Below are 20,106 nucleotides of genomic sequence, written 5' to 3'. Positions count from 1 at the left end.
AAAGCTGACCTTTGACCAGAAAGGCTTGGTAAGGAGGTGGTTTGGACAGACAGAGGCAGTTTTTCCTACAGCTTGGGGGATGGTGGCGAAGTGGGAAGAAAGGGAAGTTGTGAGCAACAAGACTAAAAAGCCAGACTAAAACCAGGAGTTTTTAAAAGAACTGGCAGAAAGTAGAATGTGGACAGAGAGGAAGTGTTGTCTAGGGAGGGAAAAGATAGACAGGCTGCTGGGGTGGAGACTCAGTGACCCTTGCTACCAGGCTAACCAACCAGTATCACAGTGTTAGACATCAAATGTTAGTAAGACATCAAATTATTCAACAATCTGGCTTTCCTTGGGGTTTATTTTGGAAGTAAGAAATGCAATGGTGAAGTCAGAATCTCTGAAAGTAAGAACTAAAATTAAACAAACCAATCAAATCCCAGTCTGGTAGTTTACATATACTACATCCCTCAAACAGATGTGCAGCAAAAGCCTCAGCTTCTGACTGAAATGCTGGCAACAGGGGGTTTGAAGGGACAGACAGAATATCGAAGAGCCTAGGGCACGCATTTTAAGCTCAGAGCTGGACAGTGGGCTGCAGTTTTCAGGACGAAGCGTCACAGGGAGCTTCTGTTACCGGGATATAAACGCTGATGGTCTCACCAGTGATTCGGAGAAAACTGGTTCAGGAACAAACTCGCCAATAAGGTTTTCAAGTTGGCAAGCAGGTATTCTTTATTGCAGTGCCAGGAGACACGGGGGACAGCTCCTCCTAACGTGTACCCCGGATTCCTGCACAGCCCATCCTTATACAGTCCTTGGGCACACATACATATTCATGAGGCTACACATGAATTACATTATTTTCCAGAAAGTTTCCCGCATGCATACAAAAATGTGATATGGTGGTCTCTGAGGGTTGTTTGCTTCTCCCAACAACCTTCACTTCTGGCAGTCTTTGAAGCACCAGCTTTATTAACATTACAGACACAGCAATCATCCTGTCCTTCTAATTATCAGTTAGTTTAACTGCTCCCACCCTGGACATCTGCTAGTCCCGGATATTCCCCAGATGTTTACACCAGTTTAATGAGTTCATTAACACCACAAACATAGCGATCATCCTGTCCTACTTACCAGTTAGTTTAACTGTGCCCACCCTGGACATCTGCTAGTCCCAGATACTCCCCATCCCCAGGTCCTGGTTTTCTATTCTGCTTTCCTTACACTTTTTGCACCGCAGTTATTTTCCATTACAAAGCCATCAAACTTAAGGTTACTTAGAACTGATCACATTTTGTGCTTTTGTACCTCCTTGTCTCACTATCAAGGGAAGTCAACCGGAATCTCCTCAGATTCGAGACTACCATAAGGTGCCAGCAGTGAGGGACCGCCCCGCTCCCCGCCGCAGCCTCCCCAGCTGCTCCGTTGTCCCTGAGGAACGGAGGGAAGGGCCCCGATCACACACCGAGCCGCACAAGTCGCGCTGGGATGACGGCTCACTGCCGAGCACCGCATTCACCTCACAGCCAGCGCCGCGCCTGCGCGGGAAGGCGGGCCTTGTGCCCCGCCCCACCCCACCACCGACGGAGGGCGAGGCGGGCTGGGCGCGCCTGCGCAGGTGCGGCGGTTGGTGCCGGGGCGGGGCTGAGGCGGGCCGGGTTGGGCCGGGCCAGGCGCCGCTGGCTCCTCCGCTTCCCTCCCGGCCCGCCCGTGAGCGCTGCCGGGCTGCGAGCCTTCGCTCAGCAGCACCGGCCCCGGAGGAGAAGGAGCGTTCGGGGGCTCGCCGCTCCTGAGATGTCGCAGAGTGCCATGTCCGAGACCTACGGTAGGAACCGAGGGGCGGGGTGGGCTGGGGTGACCCTCCTCTTCCTCCTCCCTTCCTCCCCTCAGCGGCGAGCGGGCTCGGCTCCTCGCTCTTCAGGAGATGAGGGCCCGGGCCCGCTCTCGGGGGGGATTTCTCTGCCCCGAGTGTTCTTTCACTTATCTCCCTCTTCGGTGTGCGGGCTGACACGGCAGTGAGCGGTCGGAGTGGTTTTACACGGTGTGGGGGTGTTGACTCGAAACGTAGGCGAGGGAAGTCAACCACTACTTGTTTCGTTGAGTTCAGGAGGAAAGTTGCAGTGCCTGTCCTCCAGGAGAAGCTGCACGTTAGTTGGAGATTGTATACGTTTGAGGGTCAGGTTAGGATTTCAGTCCTGCTGTCTGAGGTGTGCAAGCATTAGAAAGAGCTGATCATGAGAGTGAGTTAGGGCAAATGGATCAGTGAGTACGTTTTTACATCCATGTGTTGGCATGGATATCTAGCTGCTGTGGTAGAAAACATCCAGAGGAGTAAGTCAGAGTGCAGGCACTGATGGGGTGTGTCAATGCCTCACAAAGGAAGCATCAAAATCCAGAGGAGGCCATGAAGGTATTCAGAGGGCTGGAGCACCTCTCCTATGGAGACAAGTTGAGAGAGTTTGGCTTGTTCAGCCTGGAGAAGAGAAAGCTCTGGGAAGACCTTAGAGCATAAAGGGAGCCTACAAGAAATCCAAAGAGGGCATTTTGCAAGGGCATGGAGTGACAGGACAGGGTCAAATGGCTTTAAACTAGCAGAGGGGAGATTTAGATGTTATGAAGAAGTTCTTTGTTGTGAGGGTGGTGAGGCATTGGCACAGGTTGCCCAGAGAAGGTGTGGGTGCCCCATCCCTGGCAGTATTCAAGGCCAAGGTTGAACAGGGCTTTGAGCAGCCTGGTCTAGTGAAAGGTGTCCCTGCCTGGGGCAGAGGGGTTGGAACTAGGTGATCGTTAAGGCTGGTCAAAGATAAGTGAGGGGTAGAAAAGGTGTACAGAGCTGGTACTGCTGGCTAGGTGGAGGAGGTGGGAAACAACTGACTAGTATTTGTTTCTCTTCTTTGTAACTGCTTGAAACACCTGTTTACTTCAATTTGGGGGTTTTCCCCTTTCCATAACATACAGTTCTGAAGTATTTTGCCGTATAAAAATGCTGTCACACATATTCAAAGTCCATGTGATTCATTTGTCATTCATATGTCAAACATATTCAGGTGGCAGGTTGTTGGGGAGTAAAATCACTTGAAACGTGATAAACTTTCTCACTTGTTTTCTAGCATTTTTTTGTTGCAACATCTTGTCTTCAGGATCTGTTCAGACTTTAGAGCTGGACTTGCATCCTCTTGCTTTTAGAGCAAAATCTTGAAAATAGATAGTAGTTTGGACAAATCAAAATTGAACACAACTGCTAACTGTGAGGGAGCCTGGCATGGCCCCCAGGAATTCTTACTAGTAGTCTAATCGATCTGATTATTTCTGCTGCATATTTGCAATACTGTAGTCATCAGTAACATTAAGTCATCATCAACATTAAGGTGTTTTGTCCCACCAGTTAGTGCTGCAGTGTACAGCAAACACAGAACTAAGGGGCAAAATGAGGCAAGAGCATGGGGCAGCTCTTGAAGTGTGAACACTGGGGTACTCAGACCCTGCTTTTTTTCCATGCTTTCTTGAAAAACATAAAACTTACATGTAGAACAGAGAGATGTGCTGTGTAGATACAGATTTGAGTTTGAACTCTCCTGTGCTTCATGAACTCCCAGGGATTTCTGACCATCTGTTACAGGGACAGTTGAGAATGATAGTATTAGGGCAGTTTCCCCCTGGTGACTGAGATCAGTGGTTACTGTCACCTCAGTGCTGGAATCCCTGTAGCTTCTGCCCTTGTAGATGCTTATTCATGAGCTGAGTTTTTCTTCTTATCATGTGGATTATGACCCATTCTAGTTATGTAACCTCAGTCTCTTTATCCATATGGATAGGCTCAGGGAAGTGATTGGTGGGGTTGGTTTGGTTGGGTTTTTTTGGGGTTTGGTTTTTTTTTTTGGTTGTTTGGTTGGAGGTTTGTTTTTTTTTTGGGGGGTGCTTTAATGTAATTTTGCTGTCTGACTTTTACATGACTTCAGTTTTGCCGTGAGGTTGCAGCTTGCCTTCCCTTTGAAAGGCAGTATTTTAGGTTTGTTGTTGGTGGTTTTTTTTTTTGTAATACATTTTTCTCAATCCATGAGAAACAAAGAGTCTTTCTTCTGGTCTGTCCTTTCCGCCTATCTTACTTCATTATCCTCCTCAGTTAATTTACTTGTGTTTCCCTGTATGTTGGTTTGGATTTTTTCCCTCCTTGAATTCTTATCTTTCTTATGTCTGTCTTATTTGAAGCTTTCCTGTTCACCCACTTTTCCCACCTATTTTTGTCCCTTATTCTGATTCTGATCTCTTCACTTTTTTCAAACCTCTCTGTAGCCTCTCACAGTCTTGGCACTAAATTCTTTGTTTGTAATCTGTATTTTCTCTCCCTTAGATCTGTTTCATCAGCTGTGTATCTTCTGTTCTCAGCTTTCTGATCTGTTTATCCTTTACAAAGTGCCAAAATCAAAACCAGAACAATCATAAATACAAGAAAACTTCATGAATTTTGAAACTGAGTTTAGAAAGAACATTATACTGCTGCTTTTGGGACAGGAGGGTCATTCTTTAAAAGTTTATCGTGTAGCATTGGGAAAAAAATCTCTTATAGGAAAACTACTTTAACTCAAGTTTTCTGAGCTGCAGTGGTCTCTCTGTAGATAGGTACCATGTAACAACACATGTATGCTTTCTCCTGCTTCACAGTGCAGAATGTGAGTTTTGTTTTATGGTAAGTGTAGGCTGACCTAAAAATAGCTTACCCTTAATAGGTAAATGCAAAGCAACCTTTGGATTTTAAACAGTAGGAGGGAAGAAGAAAGGTTGTACTACCTTTGAGTAAACATGATATGTAAGATTCGAGTCAAATCTCTTTAGTCCATACTGAACACAAGTTCATCAGTCTGTCATTTTTAGAGAATGTATAGGCTTTCTGTCCATTTAAAAATATCCCTTTTTTGTCTGGGCAATTTGATTCATCCTTTTCTTCCCATTCCCACCTTCCCTCTCCCCTGCCCTTGTCCCTTATCTGATGCTCCCTGCACTTATCATCCTGGCCTTTGGATTATTTCAAATCTGATTTTATTGCTTAGAGAGCATAGCTCTTTTTTGTTTGTAAGGAAACAGATCTTTCATCTCTCAAGCATTCATTATGCAGACTAGAATAGAGAAGGCAAGTTTATCTGTGCTGTTATCTTGGTAACACTTAACTGCTCTTATTGCTGGAGAAAGGACTAAGTGGGGAGAACAGCTCTTTTCTCCCATTTAGAGGAAGCATATGGCAGTGGGAATGCTTCAAAGCAGTCTTTCCTTATGCAGACTTCTGCAAAATAGAAGATGTCTAACTAGTAGAAGACTTTTTCATTACGTTTCCAAAGGGTCAGCATTAGTGAGTATAAGTTCTACTCTTTATCAAAGAATTTGAAGAACAAACTGAGAGTGAGGATATAATTTGGTCTTCCCCCCCTTCTTTGTTAGCAAGCATACAAGAAACAATTCAATCCTCATTACGTTTTAAAGACTAAGCTGCCGTTGCTCAGAAGCTGTTCAATTAGTCCTTCTGCTGGAGTAAACTTCAGTTAAAGGAGGAGGCTAGATGTCTGGGGGTGGTTTCCACATTATCATCTGTTTTTGCTGGTACTTGAGTCAAAGCCCACAATTGTCTCCTTTCTTCTTTACCCTCAACTTCCCCTCCTGTCTCCCAGCCACCCCCCAAACCATGTAGTTTATGTAGTTTAGCTGCTGGTGCATTTTTGGGATGGAGCCTCAGTTTTACTCCTTTTCACCTATGATAGAAAATAAGTTTTGTTCCCTGCACCCCCTACCCAGTTTGGGATTGATCAGGTGATGCATGTAGCTCACAGGGGAGAGTAAGCTGATTTTTCATACTGCCTTAATTGCTTAAAACAGCCGTGCTATGTTATCTTTCATCTCTTTATGCTTTCTGTAGTGCATGCCTTGCAATCTTTTTCCGTTTGGCTCAGAATTCGGTTTTTGTCCTAAATCCTTTCTGTGTGATGATGATCTTATTTACAGGCAAAGTACTTCAACTTTCTGACTTTTTCAGTAGCCAGCACGGTAGCAAACATCTGAGTGATGTTGCTTTTCAGCTTTTCCATGAAGGAAGAACAACAGAATTCAAAAGAAGAACTTCTCTAGGGTGACAAGCTTGGCATCTGACTGGAATGTTGGAGCTCAGAGCTGCTTTGTCAGTCACAAAAAAGAAAAATAAAAAGGGCTATAAAAATGAAGTAACTTAACTCCTCTGGGACGAGTGGGAAGAGGACACCAGAAAGCAAAACTAGAGCAATTAAGCAGTAATGCAGACATAACCATATGTGTTGCATTTGGGGAAATTGTGAAGAATGAATATATAAAAGTTTTTCCCAGTGTGAATATACAGTGATGTTACAGTTTGGCTAAAAGAAGCTATCTGTCCTGTCTCATTCAGTTTGTGTTTCTCTACTGTTGTACATTTTGAGATACATCTGTGCAGTTCAGAGAGAAGATATTTCATGCCTTAATTCCAGCAATAAAAAAGGTATAAAAATTTAACTGATGTGGTTCCTGCTATCATACAGAAAGACATTATAAGAAAGAAATTCCAGAATAACAAAATGAAAGCTGTTTTTCCTGTGCTTACCTGGTAGTACCTTATCGTCAACATGCTAGGCTGTGACCTTAGAAACACATACGGATATTTGTGACTTTTGGCATTGTCAAATCCGTTTTCTTCCCTTCCTTGCAGTTGATTAAATGTGCAAAGTATTCTGAAGTATTTCCTGAAATATTGTTAATGTAAGTCTAAAAGCCTTTTGCTATGTTGAACAATTTACATAAAATGGGAGTTTAAACTGATAGAATACATTGCACTTGTGAATGTAACTTCAAGGTGTCATTTGTTGTACGAGCCTACATGTTTGGAAACATTGCTGCCTTCTCTGGTGCATAAAGGTTTTGAGTTTTTGTTATAATATTTTGATATTTCCATTCTTTGGTAGAGTAAAACACATTTATCTTACTTCAGTACTGCAAACAAGTGATCTGTACCTGCAGTTTCAGGTTTCACTGCTGTGTTGCCAGAGGAAAATGGGGGGGGTGTGTGTTTGGTTTGGTTAGGTTTGTTTCTTTTTTTTTTTTTTTTTTTTGTCTACCAAGTGATAAACAAATGTTGAATAGTTATCAACATGATTTATTTATAGGAAAGATTCCCTTTTAAAGTTGTCTGGTACAGTAAAATCTTGATAGGAATTTGGAGTCTGTTATATAGAATATGTTCTCAATTGAAAGAGATGAATATAAAATCCCCAAATACCACTCTTTGTTTCAGAACAAAATATAAAGCACCCTAACATAAAACACCTCAGGAAAGTATAGTGCTGTTCTGAAGCTATTCCAGATCTGTCTCTGACAGTGACACCATTGTCCCCATTTCCCACTGGCCTGCAGCTTGTCTGCACAGAGCAGTGTGCTAAATGTTCAGCATGACCCTGAGGGTTGTGCAAGCATGGCTTCATCAACCACATTTAACCAGTGCCTACAGTTACAGAGCAAATTAGTATAGGAGTAGAGTTTGGCTTTTATTCTTCTCCTGATTTACTTCAACATTAGTTGTTTCACTACTGTCAATAATCTGAGACTTCCAGGGGGTGGTGTGGTGAGAAGGTGGACTTGAAATTTGTAGTTGTTCTTAACAAGAAAAAATGCCAAACAGCATTCGCCAGATACAGAGGAGAACCAGCTTTAAATGGATTTCAGATTTGGTTTTGGGAAAAAATGCAGAGACTAGAAGCAGGTTATTTTAATTGTGACTGTGTCTCACATTTTGGGGAACTCTGCAAGTGGTAAAACCAGTGAGATTACACACACCCACAGTAGTTTAAATATACAAAAAGGTACACAAGGCAGCTAACTAGTGATATTTGGTACATAAAAAGAGAAATTTGGCTTTCTTTCAGAGATATTTTTTTTTCTCTTAACCTAACACTTTGAGGCTATGTATCTACATTTCATATTAACAGTGAAGTTTGGTTGGAATGAAGTGTTTCTCAGCTTCAGCCTGTTTTGCAGTTAAGATTACATGAAGGGCCCTTCTTTAGAGGAGATAACATACACAATTTTCACAACCTGAAGCAAAAACCTTCTTGTAACTTATTTTTTTCATCCGGAAAGCATGAGCAGCTGGTTGGAGGCGTGAAGAGTGAGAGCAGTTTGGAACAGAATGTCTTAAGCGTGTAAATGGTCATGTTTGTGAGCAAGAAACAGCAGCCTCTTTCTGAGAAGGGTAGAATACAGATTCTATGCCAAGCATTTTACAACATTTGAAACAAGAAAAATCATGCAAAGGTAAAATGTAAAAAAAGCAAAGATCCTTAGTAAATATGAGTAAAATTTGGAAGACAGGTGAAGACAATGGATAGTGGACATTCCCAGGAGTAATAGCCCTGTTTTACTGTTGACTTTTCACCAATGGAAATCTTCTTACCATGTCAGAAACTTGCTTGTTGCCTTTATCATTGCTAGCTAGAATTCCTGCATGAAATGGAACGACCGTGTAGATTCATGTGCATATTAAATTCCATTTGTAAAACTAAAGACTCAAAACAAAGTTCTGATAGAGTAACATGTCAGTGCTTTGCGTTGCTTAGCATAGTCTTCATTCTGTTTTTTATTCTGCCTCCTCTGGGCCAATATCTGTGTAACCATTTGGCAGCTGTGAACACTGTTAATGAAATTAATGGTAAGTTTTTATCTTTGTTGATATTTCAAACTTACTCATTTTCATTGAATGCTTACCTACTGTCTTCTGGAAACTTACTATGTTTGTAAGAGAAAATGTGCAATAAATTGTAAAGATGGCTGTAAAACAAGCTGCTGTTAGTAAACAAATAAGTAGTGAATCTTGCACCAACTATTACCTCTGTATTAGGGGAAGCATTTATGTATAAACTTTTTAATCACAGTTTATCAGTGTGTATGTTTGAGAGTGCTAAGACAAGGAAGCTTTTTTCAGTCTGTAGATAAACTGAAAGCAGATCTGGGGAGGTAGGATTAAAGCATTATATGTAACTGTTAAAACAATACTAGTGACCATAAATCTTGAATTTATAAAAAAAAAACCAAACTATTTATTACTAATAAACACTGATGTAAATAGCTCAATAAACAGGTAAATGCCAAAGTACCTGTATCTTAACTTACCATGTGGAGGAAATGGAAAAACAGACATCCCAGAGTAAAAATATTCCTTGTCTGTACATTTATAGAAAAATACTGTAGTTATTCAGCTTTATGAGTATTAAGCGGTTAATACAGGGAAGCTCAATGTGAATAAAATAAATTTTAAAAGTAAAAACCATACAGCTTTTAAGAAATGACATTTTTATATAGGGCATTTGTACTGACTATAGTTAATCTTTTATATGCTCTTAAAACAGATTGTGGAATACAAGCCAACCATATACCTGTGATTTGGCCTGTTTTAACTGAATTCAAATTCAGCTGTTTCCGTCTCTTCTTGTCATTCTTTAACTCCATGAACAAACGACATTCTTAGCTCTTACTTTGTAATACCACTGTTGAACACACTGGTTATTCTTCAGATTTAGTGCTGTTTTGTTAATTTTGTCATCTATTCCCTTCTTTTTGGGGATAACAGATAATAGAGAATAGCCAGCTTGTGTATTTGGTCTTGTGACAACAGTGTGTGTATTGAAATACAGCAATTTTTTTTTTTTTTTTTTTTTTTGTCTTTCCATCTTCAGATTTCCTGTTTAAATTCTTGGTCATAGGAAATGCTGGAACTGGAAAATCCTGCTTACTACACCAATTTATTGAAAAGAAATGTAAGTATATGTGAGCATGGTAAGAGTTCTCCATTGCTTTGTACGAGAGATGAAGGCTCTGCCTACATGAGTATCTATTCTTTCTATGGAAGTTCCTGTAACTCTTTTAGTCGTATAGGTGAAGATTTTGACTGAGAATTATGTTTGCAACTGTGCTGTAATCTTTATTGCTCACTGCCTGTGATCAGAAGCCTGATACTGACCAGTATTTCCTCTTCGTCTTTTTCAGTGTTGATGAAAATATAGACTTATTTTTTGTGATAGTTGTGTCTTGCGGCTATAAGCTTCCCTAGGTATATAGTGGAGACTTGGCTTTTCTAGAAAAAATACTAAGCAGATGAAAGAGATGTTGAAATGCTTGAGTAGATTTAGAAAGCCTGCAGTCTCTAAATAAATAGATACTTTGTGTTCTTTGTTAAGGGCTGTGTTTTATGATAAATACTGGTGAAGAGACTCCGTTGTAAATGTTATTTAGTTATGAATGACTGATACAGAAGAATATTTCATATTGGGTAGTGCATTTAGCATCATGATTAAAGAAAAATAATGCGCATTTTTAGAAACCTTTGTAAATCAAAGGTGACTGTTATCTTTTGCAACCAAATGGCAATTCACCCTATCTCTTGAGGAGTAGCTCTAGGATAAGAATGTGTAATCACTAAGGAACATGGCATGAGACTATGATTGATCTTGAACTGGGAATCTCTGAGAGCAACAGTGTACCTACAGCAAATATCTTAAATTTGTGCTTTAAAGAAGTAGCTCTTACTTATTCATGGGAAGACTGTGCCCTTGTATGTTCTGCCATTCCATGAATTTTAATTTTAAATGGCACTGAAATATCAAAAAACACAGCTGGGGCGAAAAGAAGCGTACAAAAGTTATCTTGCCGTTTATTAATGTGACCTGGGAATGGTCATCCTTTCTAGCAGTAATTTTGAATTGAATAAACCATTCAAAATTGTAAGAGTGTTTCTGCATGGTGGCATTAGACTTCTAAATGGCACTAAATTTGGTGGCTTGGGAAGTAGCTTGTGATTGGAACACTGAGAAGTTTTGATTATACCTCAACTGGACTATGTAAAACCTATTTATTTGCTCTAATTAAATCTGGCTTTCTTTTTCCTTTTTTTTTTTTCTTTTTTTTTTGTAGTCAAGGATGACTCAAATCATACTATAGGAGTGGAATTTGGTTCGAAGATCATAAATGTTGGTGGTAAATACGTAAAACTGCAGATATGGGATACAGCAGGGCAAGAGAGATTCAGGTACCCATTTCAGTGATTTTATTAAGTGTTTGTTAGTAAATTGTTGCTGTTGGTATTGTGTATTATTTATGCCTACTTATAAGTCAGCATAGTTTCTTGGTCAGCGGAATTGTTTTGTCTGCTTTCATATTATTTACTAGGCCAGATCTTCCAACTTGGACATAGCGGCATAAATCCATTGACTTCTGTAAAGCAGTGCTGTCTGGCAGATCTGAGGTTCTGCCCTTTCTTTCCTTGGGTATTTTCTGTGATAGTTAAGGTATATGAATAGAATATGGGGCTAAAAGCCTGTTCACCAGCCAAGCTCAGAACAGAACTGTTTGTGCTTAACTCTTGTGTTTAGAAGACCTTCTTCTGGTGGGAATAAGTAAATGCCAGGAAGTTGTAAACTCTTTAAAATCAGCATGAGAATAAATGCATAATGTAATACTATTTTATTAGAAGGAAGAAAGTCAGTTGTCAAGTTCATGTGGCTAAATACTTTTCTAGCAAGACTGAAATATTTTACATTGCTTTTTTTTTAAGAAACTTACTTGTCAGCTGAGATCCACCAGTGTACTTTTAGTGTTGTTTTTTGAATGTCATATGTCTGAGGAATAGGTCAAACTAAATGAAGATCTGATGTGTTCCTCAGTACATTCCTTGGATAGGACATCAATTTTCATATTTTTGGAGTGTGGGTGGGATGTTTCTTTGGCGTGGGGGTGGGAGGGCAGTGGTTATCAAAGGTGAGCACGGTGGGGAAAGTCTGAGTAATGGGCAGCAATCCATGTCCCCTATTAGACAAGTTCTCTAGAGACGTCTGTTGCTGGGTGAAGCTGGGCAGTGCTGTATAGTCCCCATTAACGAGATATCTTTGGTGTGTTGGCCAGATATCCTGGGATTCTGAGGAGCTTGTAGGCTATCTGTACTTTCAAAAGCTTGTGCAAATTCTGCTCTTTAAGTTGTCCTACTTCCCAATAGCTGCTGCACTGCTGTGTCTTGCTTTAGTCTGAGAACAATGCTGATAACACACCAATGTTTTAGTTGTTGCTAAGTAGCACTTACCCTGATCAAAGGCTACTCAGTTTCTCATGGTCTGCCAGTGAGGAGGGGCACAATGAGCAGGGACGACTGAACCAAACTAGTTCAAAGTAGTCACAGGCTTGCAGGTTTTTTACCCCACCCCCCCGGTTTCTTTTTTAATAATGTATCTATTTTCTTTTTAAGGATGGTCACACCTCTGTGTACTTAGCAGGTTTTATTTCTTTGGCTACCTTTTGAAGGATGCTTTGTTTTGCTTTCCTTGCCTTTTTCTCTTCAACTTAATGAGTCTTAAGTTGTTCAATTACAGCTACTTATTCTCTCCTCGTTCAAACACAAGTTAATTACACTGATTTTATGCCACATATAGTACCATCAGCTCCCAGTTCTGTATCAGGACACTTAGTATGATACTGTGTAGCTTCAGCAGCACACAGGTCATAATGGACTTTGAGAATCGCTGTACAGCTATATTTAGTGAAAGTGCTTTGTCAAAAGTCTTGTTGTAAATAATCTGCTGCTGCACAGCTGATGTTTTCTAAAAAACATTTACTTAAACTATGTAAATGAGAAATGTGTTTCATAATACAGATTGCATTATATTAACCCAGATTTAAATCAATGGAGTTATTATGGAAATGTACATCTATAATTCTGTTTCAGGTCTGTAACAAGGAGTTACTATAGAGGAGCTGCAGGTGCTTTGCTTGTCTATGATATAACCAGGTAAGAAAGGTAGCAACTGTTTTGCTTATATACTACCAGATACTATTAATGCATAATGATTCCTCCCCAGCTATGTGATCCTATAACAGCAGGAAGAAAAGAAATATAAAAACTGTATCTCTGGTTTAGTGCATATTTAAGTTTTGGAACTTGCTTATATGAGATAACTGTGAGTGTCATAAATGTAAACAGCCTATTTTAGTTAGGGTTAGACAAATAACTGGGAATTGGCCCATCAGTAGCTGGTCTGAACATGGTGGACTACCTGCAACCACTGGCTCAAGAAGCCTTGCAACAGAACCTAAGAGCAGGCTTTGACCACTTTTAACCAAGTTGGTACACCATTTATTAGTATTAGTAGCTGTTGGTGTAACAGGTCATTCTCTGGAGAAGCTAGCTCTTCTTACACATTTCTTAACTGTAGTCCAAAATTCTGTTCACTTCTGCAGTTTTTGATATTTTAATAGGGCAGCCAATATAATACGTTACACATTGCCAATATTATTCCTGGTCACTCTAGGCTGATACTTGGCAGATAAGTTTTGTGTCCGTTAAGGATGATTCACTAGATCTGTTGCTTTTTTCTTTTTTTTTGTTGTCCTGTGAGTGGACTGTTCTCTTCTGAACAGTCTTTGAAATCTGTGGTACATGCTTAAGGTCATTTGGACTCATCTGTCAGTCTTATTGCTTGAAAGCTTTATCTCTGACCACCACTACAATGACTAATGGTGTGTGCAGGGTAACTGCCTGGTATATTACTGGTCTTGTCACAGATGTGAAAGTTCAGGCATGCAATTCTATGCAAGCATAGTAAATCCTTACAGTCCCACCTGAAACTTAAGTATCCATTGAATTCCACGATAAACAATAACTCATTCTCTTATCCCAAGATTTCATGCACAAAAGGCTGAAACTAGGTTGGTGCTTAAAATCATAACTTTTTACAGTAACTGGGCATTTAATAATTATATGTATTGATTTCTATATTGTGGTTGATTTAATTTTGTTTTTTTAAATATTAAGTTTTTTAATAGTTTCATGAAGGAACTTGTTACTCTTCCCAGTTCATAGCTGGCATATTGAGCTGTGTAGGTGACTTGCCTGACTAGCAGCCATTTGTTGTTTGCCACAGAGATTTGCCTTCCTGAGTTTTAGTGAAATGTGAGTTCACTAAATAGTGATCTGTTCACAAGGAATGAGCATGTTCTAATAACGGGTGCTATTTTCTACACAGCCGTGAAACCTACAATGCCCTTACTAATTGGTTGACGGATGCGAGAATGTTAGCAAGTCAAAATATTGTGATAATACTGTGCGGAAACAAAAAGGATCTTGATGCAGATCGTGAAGTTACTTTTCTAGAAGCATCCCGGTTTGCACAAGAAAATGGTAAGTAGTACAAAATCTTCGTGTAGCATTCAAAGACACTTAATATTTTAAATTATGTATTCTATATAATATATACAAATATATAATTATATATTACTAAAATTATGCATACATATGTACAGTTAGGTAGGACATTGCCTACTGTACCTAGTCAGATTTCTATGGAAAAAGAGTTCTGCCAGTACATGAGGTATAGAGAGAAGAAAGTGCCTGCAATGAAAACCACATGTACTATTTAAATCTCATTACCAGTTATTCTTACTGTTGCAGCTTAAATAATACCTTCTGTGTGGAGATATACTCCTTAGGGAATGTAATACAACTTCAGGTATTACCTTGCCTCTGTAGGGCTGAAGAGGAGTTCAATTTTCTAGTTTTCAGCACCTTACAGGTTGTATAGATCATAGACAAGTTTGGATAGGGTGTATTGCAGTTGGAAGCAATGAGTTTTACTCATGGGAAACTTGACTTCAGTGCATGGTATAGCTCCAGAGGACTGTTACCTGGTCTGTAGTAGTCAGAATTTCCAGTCTGAGGACACATTTGTGTGGCAGCTAAAGCCAGTCTCAGTCTGAGCTGCTGTGCTGCAGTCCTGCCATCGGTAAAATCTGGATTTTCTATTATAAATCAATTACAAATAGTTTTTTCCATGAACTGTGGCTACTGGCTGTCCTTTTGCTTATTACTTTTTATATTAATGGGAAACTGTATGAAGTTGGTTGCATTCGCTGTTTTGCAGGCACAGCCCAAGTTATCTTTGGATTCCAGCTTTCTAGGGTTATTGTATAAATTTCAGAGGAAGTTTTATGTGTTTTTGCCATCAAAAACTGTTTTTTTTCTAGACCATGCTATTTGACAGTAGTTCTCCTTAAGAAATTTTTTATTGTTCCTAGCTTTTATGCATTGAATTAGTATATCAGGTATATATTGTTATATCCAGACTTGTTTTGAGATTGTTTTTCTGATGTCAAACGCAGAGCTGATGTTCTTAGAAACGAGTGCGCTAACAGGGGAAAACGTTGAAGAGGCCTTTGTACAGTGTGCAAGAAAAATACTCAATAAAATTGAATCAGGTAAATTGAGATTTTTTTTTTTAATTTTGTTTATTTTTTTAATTGAAAACTGAAAACATCCATGGAAATGCTATCATTCAAAGTTCTCTAATAGAATTAATCCAAAGAGCCAACATTTTGTTGTGGTAAAATAACCCAGTTGTCATAAAGCTGCTTCTCATGTGTTTTCATAGAAATAGATGTCCAAGACATCTAAGAGGGAGGAGGTATGTAAATTATGGATGTTTTTACAGTTTACCTTAAGTCAGCTCTGAGTGTAGGCTGTGCATTCTGTGGATTGCAGTGTCCCCACAAATATCAAGCTTGACATTAGACAGATTTAGCAATGCAGGACAAAAACCTAGGATCAGGGCAGACGTAACTTTTAATTCTGCTTCTCATATGTAGCAGAAAATACAGCCAAGAGAATTTGAACAGTAATACTAAAGATTTCAGGAGTGTTTCCTAGCAACTGTGTTTCTTTGAAGTGACCTTCCTGCCTCTCCGTTGAAACCATTTTTACATTTGCAGATCTGAAATAGACCAGAAGCTTCTCAACACAAGTGGGCAGGTTTCTATTGGAGACAGGCTTCTAAGAGTTAGGTGTCATTTCAGCTAGTTTGCATTCTAGTTTTCCTCTCTTCTAGCTGTTTGATATCTTCAAAGTTATAAGTGTTAGCTCCACTGAAAAGTTTGTCTCAGACTCTAATTACCTATTTTGAGTGCCAAACACAAATTTTTAGATTAAAAGAATATGGTCTTTTCATAGGAATTTCCTGATTACTGCATCAAATTGATGCCAAACAGTGAATTTCATCTTAAACACACAAAAACCCCAAACCAAAAAGCAAAGCATAGCTAGTTTCTCTTAATACTGTAGTTCCATGGCTGATTAAAGAGGCATTACCACAAGAGAAATAAGTCATGCTCTCTGTGAGCTGTTCCTGTTTTCTTTGTGCCAGTACAGAAGCACTGAACCATGGAAAAACCGAGACTGGAATGAAGCTATGGAGGTCTCTAGTCCAGCCTCCTGTTTAAAGCACATTCAGGTTCAGAGTGAGAGCTCCGTGTGTGTAATTGCTGAATTTCAGAGGTTCCTGCTGGCCTGTTCCTCAGGCTCAACCAAGGTCTTTTCTGAATGGCAGCCCTATCCTTGAGCTGTCAAATTCTCCCCTCAACACGGTGTCATTTACTAACTTACAAAGGGATCACAAGTGTGCGATGAATCTAAATAAGTCTTCAGAACTATTCAGAGGGATTTTTGTATTGAATTTTTGTTTAAAGTAAATATTTCTAATCTTGGTCAGTCCACTATACAGCCGTAAAAACATTTCTGAAGGCATGGGATATAGAGAAGGCAGAAATGGATAGTAGAAGTAAGGAGGATTGAGATCTTTTCTCTGGGGGCGGTGCTTTATGGAAAACTACTGTCAGATGGATCCATTTCTGTTTGGCTTGGTATCTACAATGCTACTTTCTTTGCATATAAGTCTCTGAAAGAAGGTGGGTTTTAATAGTGTTTGCAGAAAACATTTTGGACATTTCCTTTGTTAGAAGCACTTAGTGCAAATACATTTCTTTGTTGCAGCCTGACTCAGAGACAGATTGCTTTGTCATTATGATTAAGGACACATGGTTGAAATTACAAGAGAAAATGATGCGAGTTTGGGATTGCCTAAAAGTAAACAGAGTTGCAATCGATCTCTCCATAACTTGAGTAGAATATAGATACTCTTCTAATGTTATCAGTTAAATTGGAATGTATTATTTTGCACATGATCCATCTTCTTGTGACCATTTCGTTTCTCATCAGGAGAACTGGATCCAGAAAGAATGGGCTCAGGTATTCAGTATGGAGATGCTGCCTTGAGACAGTTGAGATCACCACGTAGAGCACAAGCACAAAGTGTTCAAGAATGTGGGTGTTAAAGAAATGAAACACAAAATCCCAAATACTTACTTTAGATACAGAAGGTAAGGTTACAAAAATTTGAAGGTGTTGGGTAAATTGCCATACTTGATAAATGTGCTGTATCGTGTGCTTGGCTTTTTCAGGGTTAGCCTGGAAAGTAACATAGAATCTAGTGAAATAATGCACAGTAGAATGGATTCTTTTGTTTATACTTCGATTTTTTTCTTCTATCATCTGCCCACTACAGCAAGACTGGTGCTGAAGTATTACATATACTGAAGTATTTCTTGTGTTTGCTTACTCTGAGTAGTGTTGTGGAATACATTTTAAAATTCTGCATTGCTGAAATGCATTATAGCCCTCATGGTTACCTAATGCACTGCAGAGAAGGTGAATAATTCCTGTTGTATCATGGACATATACTGCTAGAAACAAGAATTCACAAAATGTATGGTGCATTATTGTTGTGGTTTAAGCCCAGCCACACAGCCTCTCTCTCACTCCCCCTTTTCCTCCCCCCGCTCCTCAGGGGATGGGGAGGAGAATGTAAGAATGTAACTCCCACGGGGTGAGATAAGAACAGCCCAGTAAGTAAGGTATAACAGAAACCACTGCTGCTACCACCAATAATAGTAATGATAAAGGAAATAACAAGGGAAGAGAATGCAACTGCTCACCACCCGCTGACTGACACCCAGCCCGACCGAGCAGTTATGTAACCCTTCTGGGTAACTGCCCCCAGTTTCTATACTGGGCATGACGTGCTGTGGTATGGAATACCTCTTTGGTCAGTTTGGCTAAGGTGTCCTGTCTCTGCTTCCTCCCGGCTTCCCCTCCTCCCTGGCAGAGCATGAGACTCAGAAAGTCCTTGCTCAGAGTAAACATTACTGAGCAGCAACTAAAAACATCGGTGTTATCAGTGCTGTTCCCAGGCTGAAAGTCAACACAGCACTGCACCAGGTACTAAGGAGAAAAATGACTGCTAATGCTGAACCCAGGACAATTACCTTGTCTGAAGCTATTACATAGTCTTTTCTCAAAATAAGAAGTTTAAACTCAAGACCTGAAAATTAAAAGATTATACTGGTTTTCAAACTCCCAGTAGCTTTTTCGGTCTTCTTACCCAGAAGCAGCCTGAAGTCATTCTGATTCCTGAGCAGAAATGTAAACAAGAGAGTATCAGTATTTTCTGCTTAAGCAGTGTTGTCATCTAAAGTAGCTGTTCTGTGGTTATAGCCTGTGGAATGGATGTGCAGTTGTCTTCCACAGACATTCCTCAGAGAAGGCGAGGAACAGCTTTTTCCCTTTAGCAGTAGTAGAGGAAGTGACGTAAAAGTCACAGGGGAAGAGACATAAAAGTCACATAACCTACTCCTAGAAACAGCTTGGTAGGTAGTCTTTCTTATAAACAGTTGTCCTTAAGACACCTCTAAATATTCATGGATTTTACATAACTCTTTGCAGTATGCTCTTAGGACAGTTCTTTCTCCCTGTGTAGTTAATTATTCTGACATAATCCTTATTTCGCTAATATGAGGACAGTGGTATCAAGTTAATCAAGTACTGCAGGCACAGATGGTGCATTGTTTTCATTGTATTAATTTTTTCGTCAGTTTGAGCAGTGCACACACCAGAAGCTCTACAGAACGTTAAACAAGGCAGCATGTGACTCTACATTCTCTTATTTGGTTCTGTGCTCTGGGAGATTATCTCCCAATTAAAGCTCAGAGTTGTAAATAATGGATGGGAATCTTGAACTGCTTTCCTCCCTTAGTTTCTTCCCATAAAATATCCTCTTTCACCTGGGAGACTGCTGAAAAACGGCATTCATTTAGTTGAGCTTTGGTATGGCTCTGCAGAAATGAATAATTCTTTATCTTATTTTAGAAGCTGAGTTTTCAGGTTGGTCAGATGCAGGTAACTGATGGAGTTCTTGTGTATTTTACAGCTGTCCTTGCAAATGGTGTTTGGAGAAACAGCAGCTTGAAGGCTATGCGGTTTGTAAAAACACCTTTCCACTATCTACAGATAGGGCAGACCACTGCTGACAGAACCGTGTTGTGTGGGGCAGGAATGTTCCTGTGACAGACAAGCCTGTGAAGCAAACTTGCTAATTTGGTGGACAGTATTAAAACTCATACCTGTATGTAACCATTTTCATTATCTATTTTTGTTCTTTCACCTCTAGTTTAAAGCATTGCTTATATACTGTAAATAATGTAACAGTAAATTTACGAAGCATGGTATACTTATGTATGCTGATAGAATGTTGCACTACAAGCAGTTTAATATTTTATTTTTTTATCATATAAACAGGTTTAACCCAGGTAGGCTTTGTCATGTTTGTTTGTTGCACAGTAGTTTATATTTATGACCTGAATTATAAAACCACTGATACTGTCAGTGAGGGGTAGTTGGTTTATTTTTTCCTACTCAGCTTGCCACATTCTAACAAGCTGTTGACATGACTGAGTCTCAGCGTGTGGTTAGGACCCATGATTACATGTGCTACTATAGTTGGAAGTTGGAAAAGTCATTTTTGTTCATGTCCATGTATCCTATTTTATCACAGTTCTTGAGTAACTTCTGAAGTGCTTTTATCAAACTTCAAAAGTTTAGGAAAAAATACTTATAAGTCTCTCAAATGGCTGTTGACTGAGTCGGATCTTTTTTCTTGGTCCTGATGTTTTGTATAGCACTGGCATCACAAAGATGGAAAGTATATGTGAACAGAACTGTGCATCTTGTGTGTGTGTGTTGTAATTCCAGGGCAGGGGCATGGGCTTACAGAGAATTATCACAGCAGGAGTTGTCCTAACCTCTGATGACAACAGAGCAATCCACTGTGGAAGTATGATCTCTGTTGAATCGTACCTGGCAATGTACAAACTGAACCAAAATAGGTGGTTCTAAAGTATCTTGAGTGTATGACATTTAAAATACTGATTTCT

The 20,106-nt window shown here is 39.7% G+C and overlaps 1 protein-coding gene across 3 annotated transcripts; it reads left to right on the top strand.

The window, feature by feature from the left end:
- Positions 1-1,709: 1,709 nt before the first annotated feature.
- On the top strand, positions 1,710-19,479 carry RAB4A (RAB4A, member RAS oncogene family). 3 transcript variants are annotated; one of them, XM_061378848.1, is made up of 9 exons: positions 1,742-1,810; positions 8,654-8,680; positions 9,705-9,785; positions 10,939-11,053; positions 12,740-12,802; positions 14,037-14,191; positions 15,169-15,264; positions 17,057-17,217; positions 19,104-19,479. In XM_061378848.1, exons 1-8 carry the CDS (start codon positions 1,780-1,782, stop codon positions 17,170-17,172), a joined length of 684 nt encoding a protein of 227 aa, XP_061234832.1. In that variant the 5' UTR covers positions 1,742-1,779; the 3' UTR covers positions 17,173-17,217; positions 19,104-19,479. The 3 variants fall into 3 exon arrangements, with proteins under 3 accessions (XP_061234835.1, XP_061234832.1, XP_061234834.1); XM_061378850.1 differs by having other exon boundaries at positions 19,043-19,479; XM_061378851.1 differs by lacking the exon at positions 8,654-8,680 and having other exon boundaries at positions 1,710-1,810.
- The last annotated feature ends 627 nt before the right edge of the window (positions 19,480-20,106 follow it).

Source organism: Neopsephotus bourkii, unplaced genomic scaffold (genome assembly GCF_033783945.1).
Source record: "Neopsephotus bourkii isolate Nb327-2 ecotype Australia unplaced genomic scaffold, CSIRO-AGI_Nbou_v1 NB_1767, whole genome shotgun sequence".
Classification (NCBI taxonomy): domain Eukaryota; kingdom Metazoa; phylum Chordata; class Aves; order Psittaciformes; family Psittacidae; genus Neopsephotus; species Neopsephotus bourkii.
This window is presented reverse-complemented; position numbering and strand designations above follow the sequence as displayed.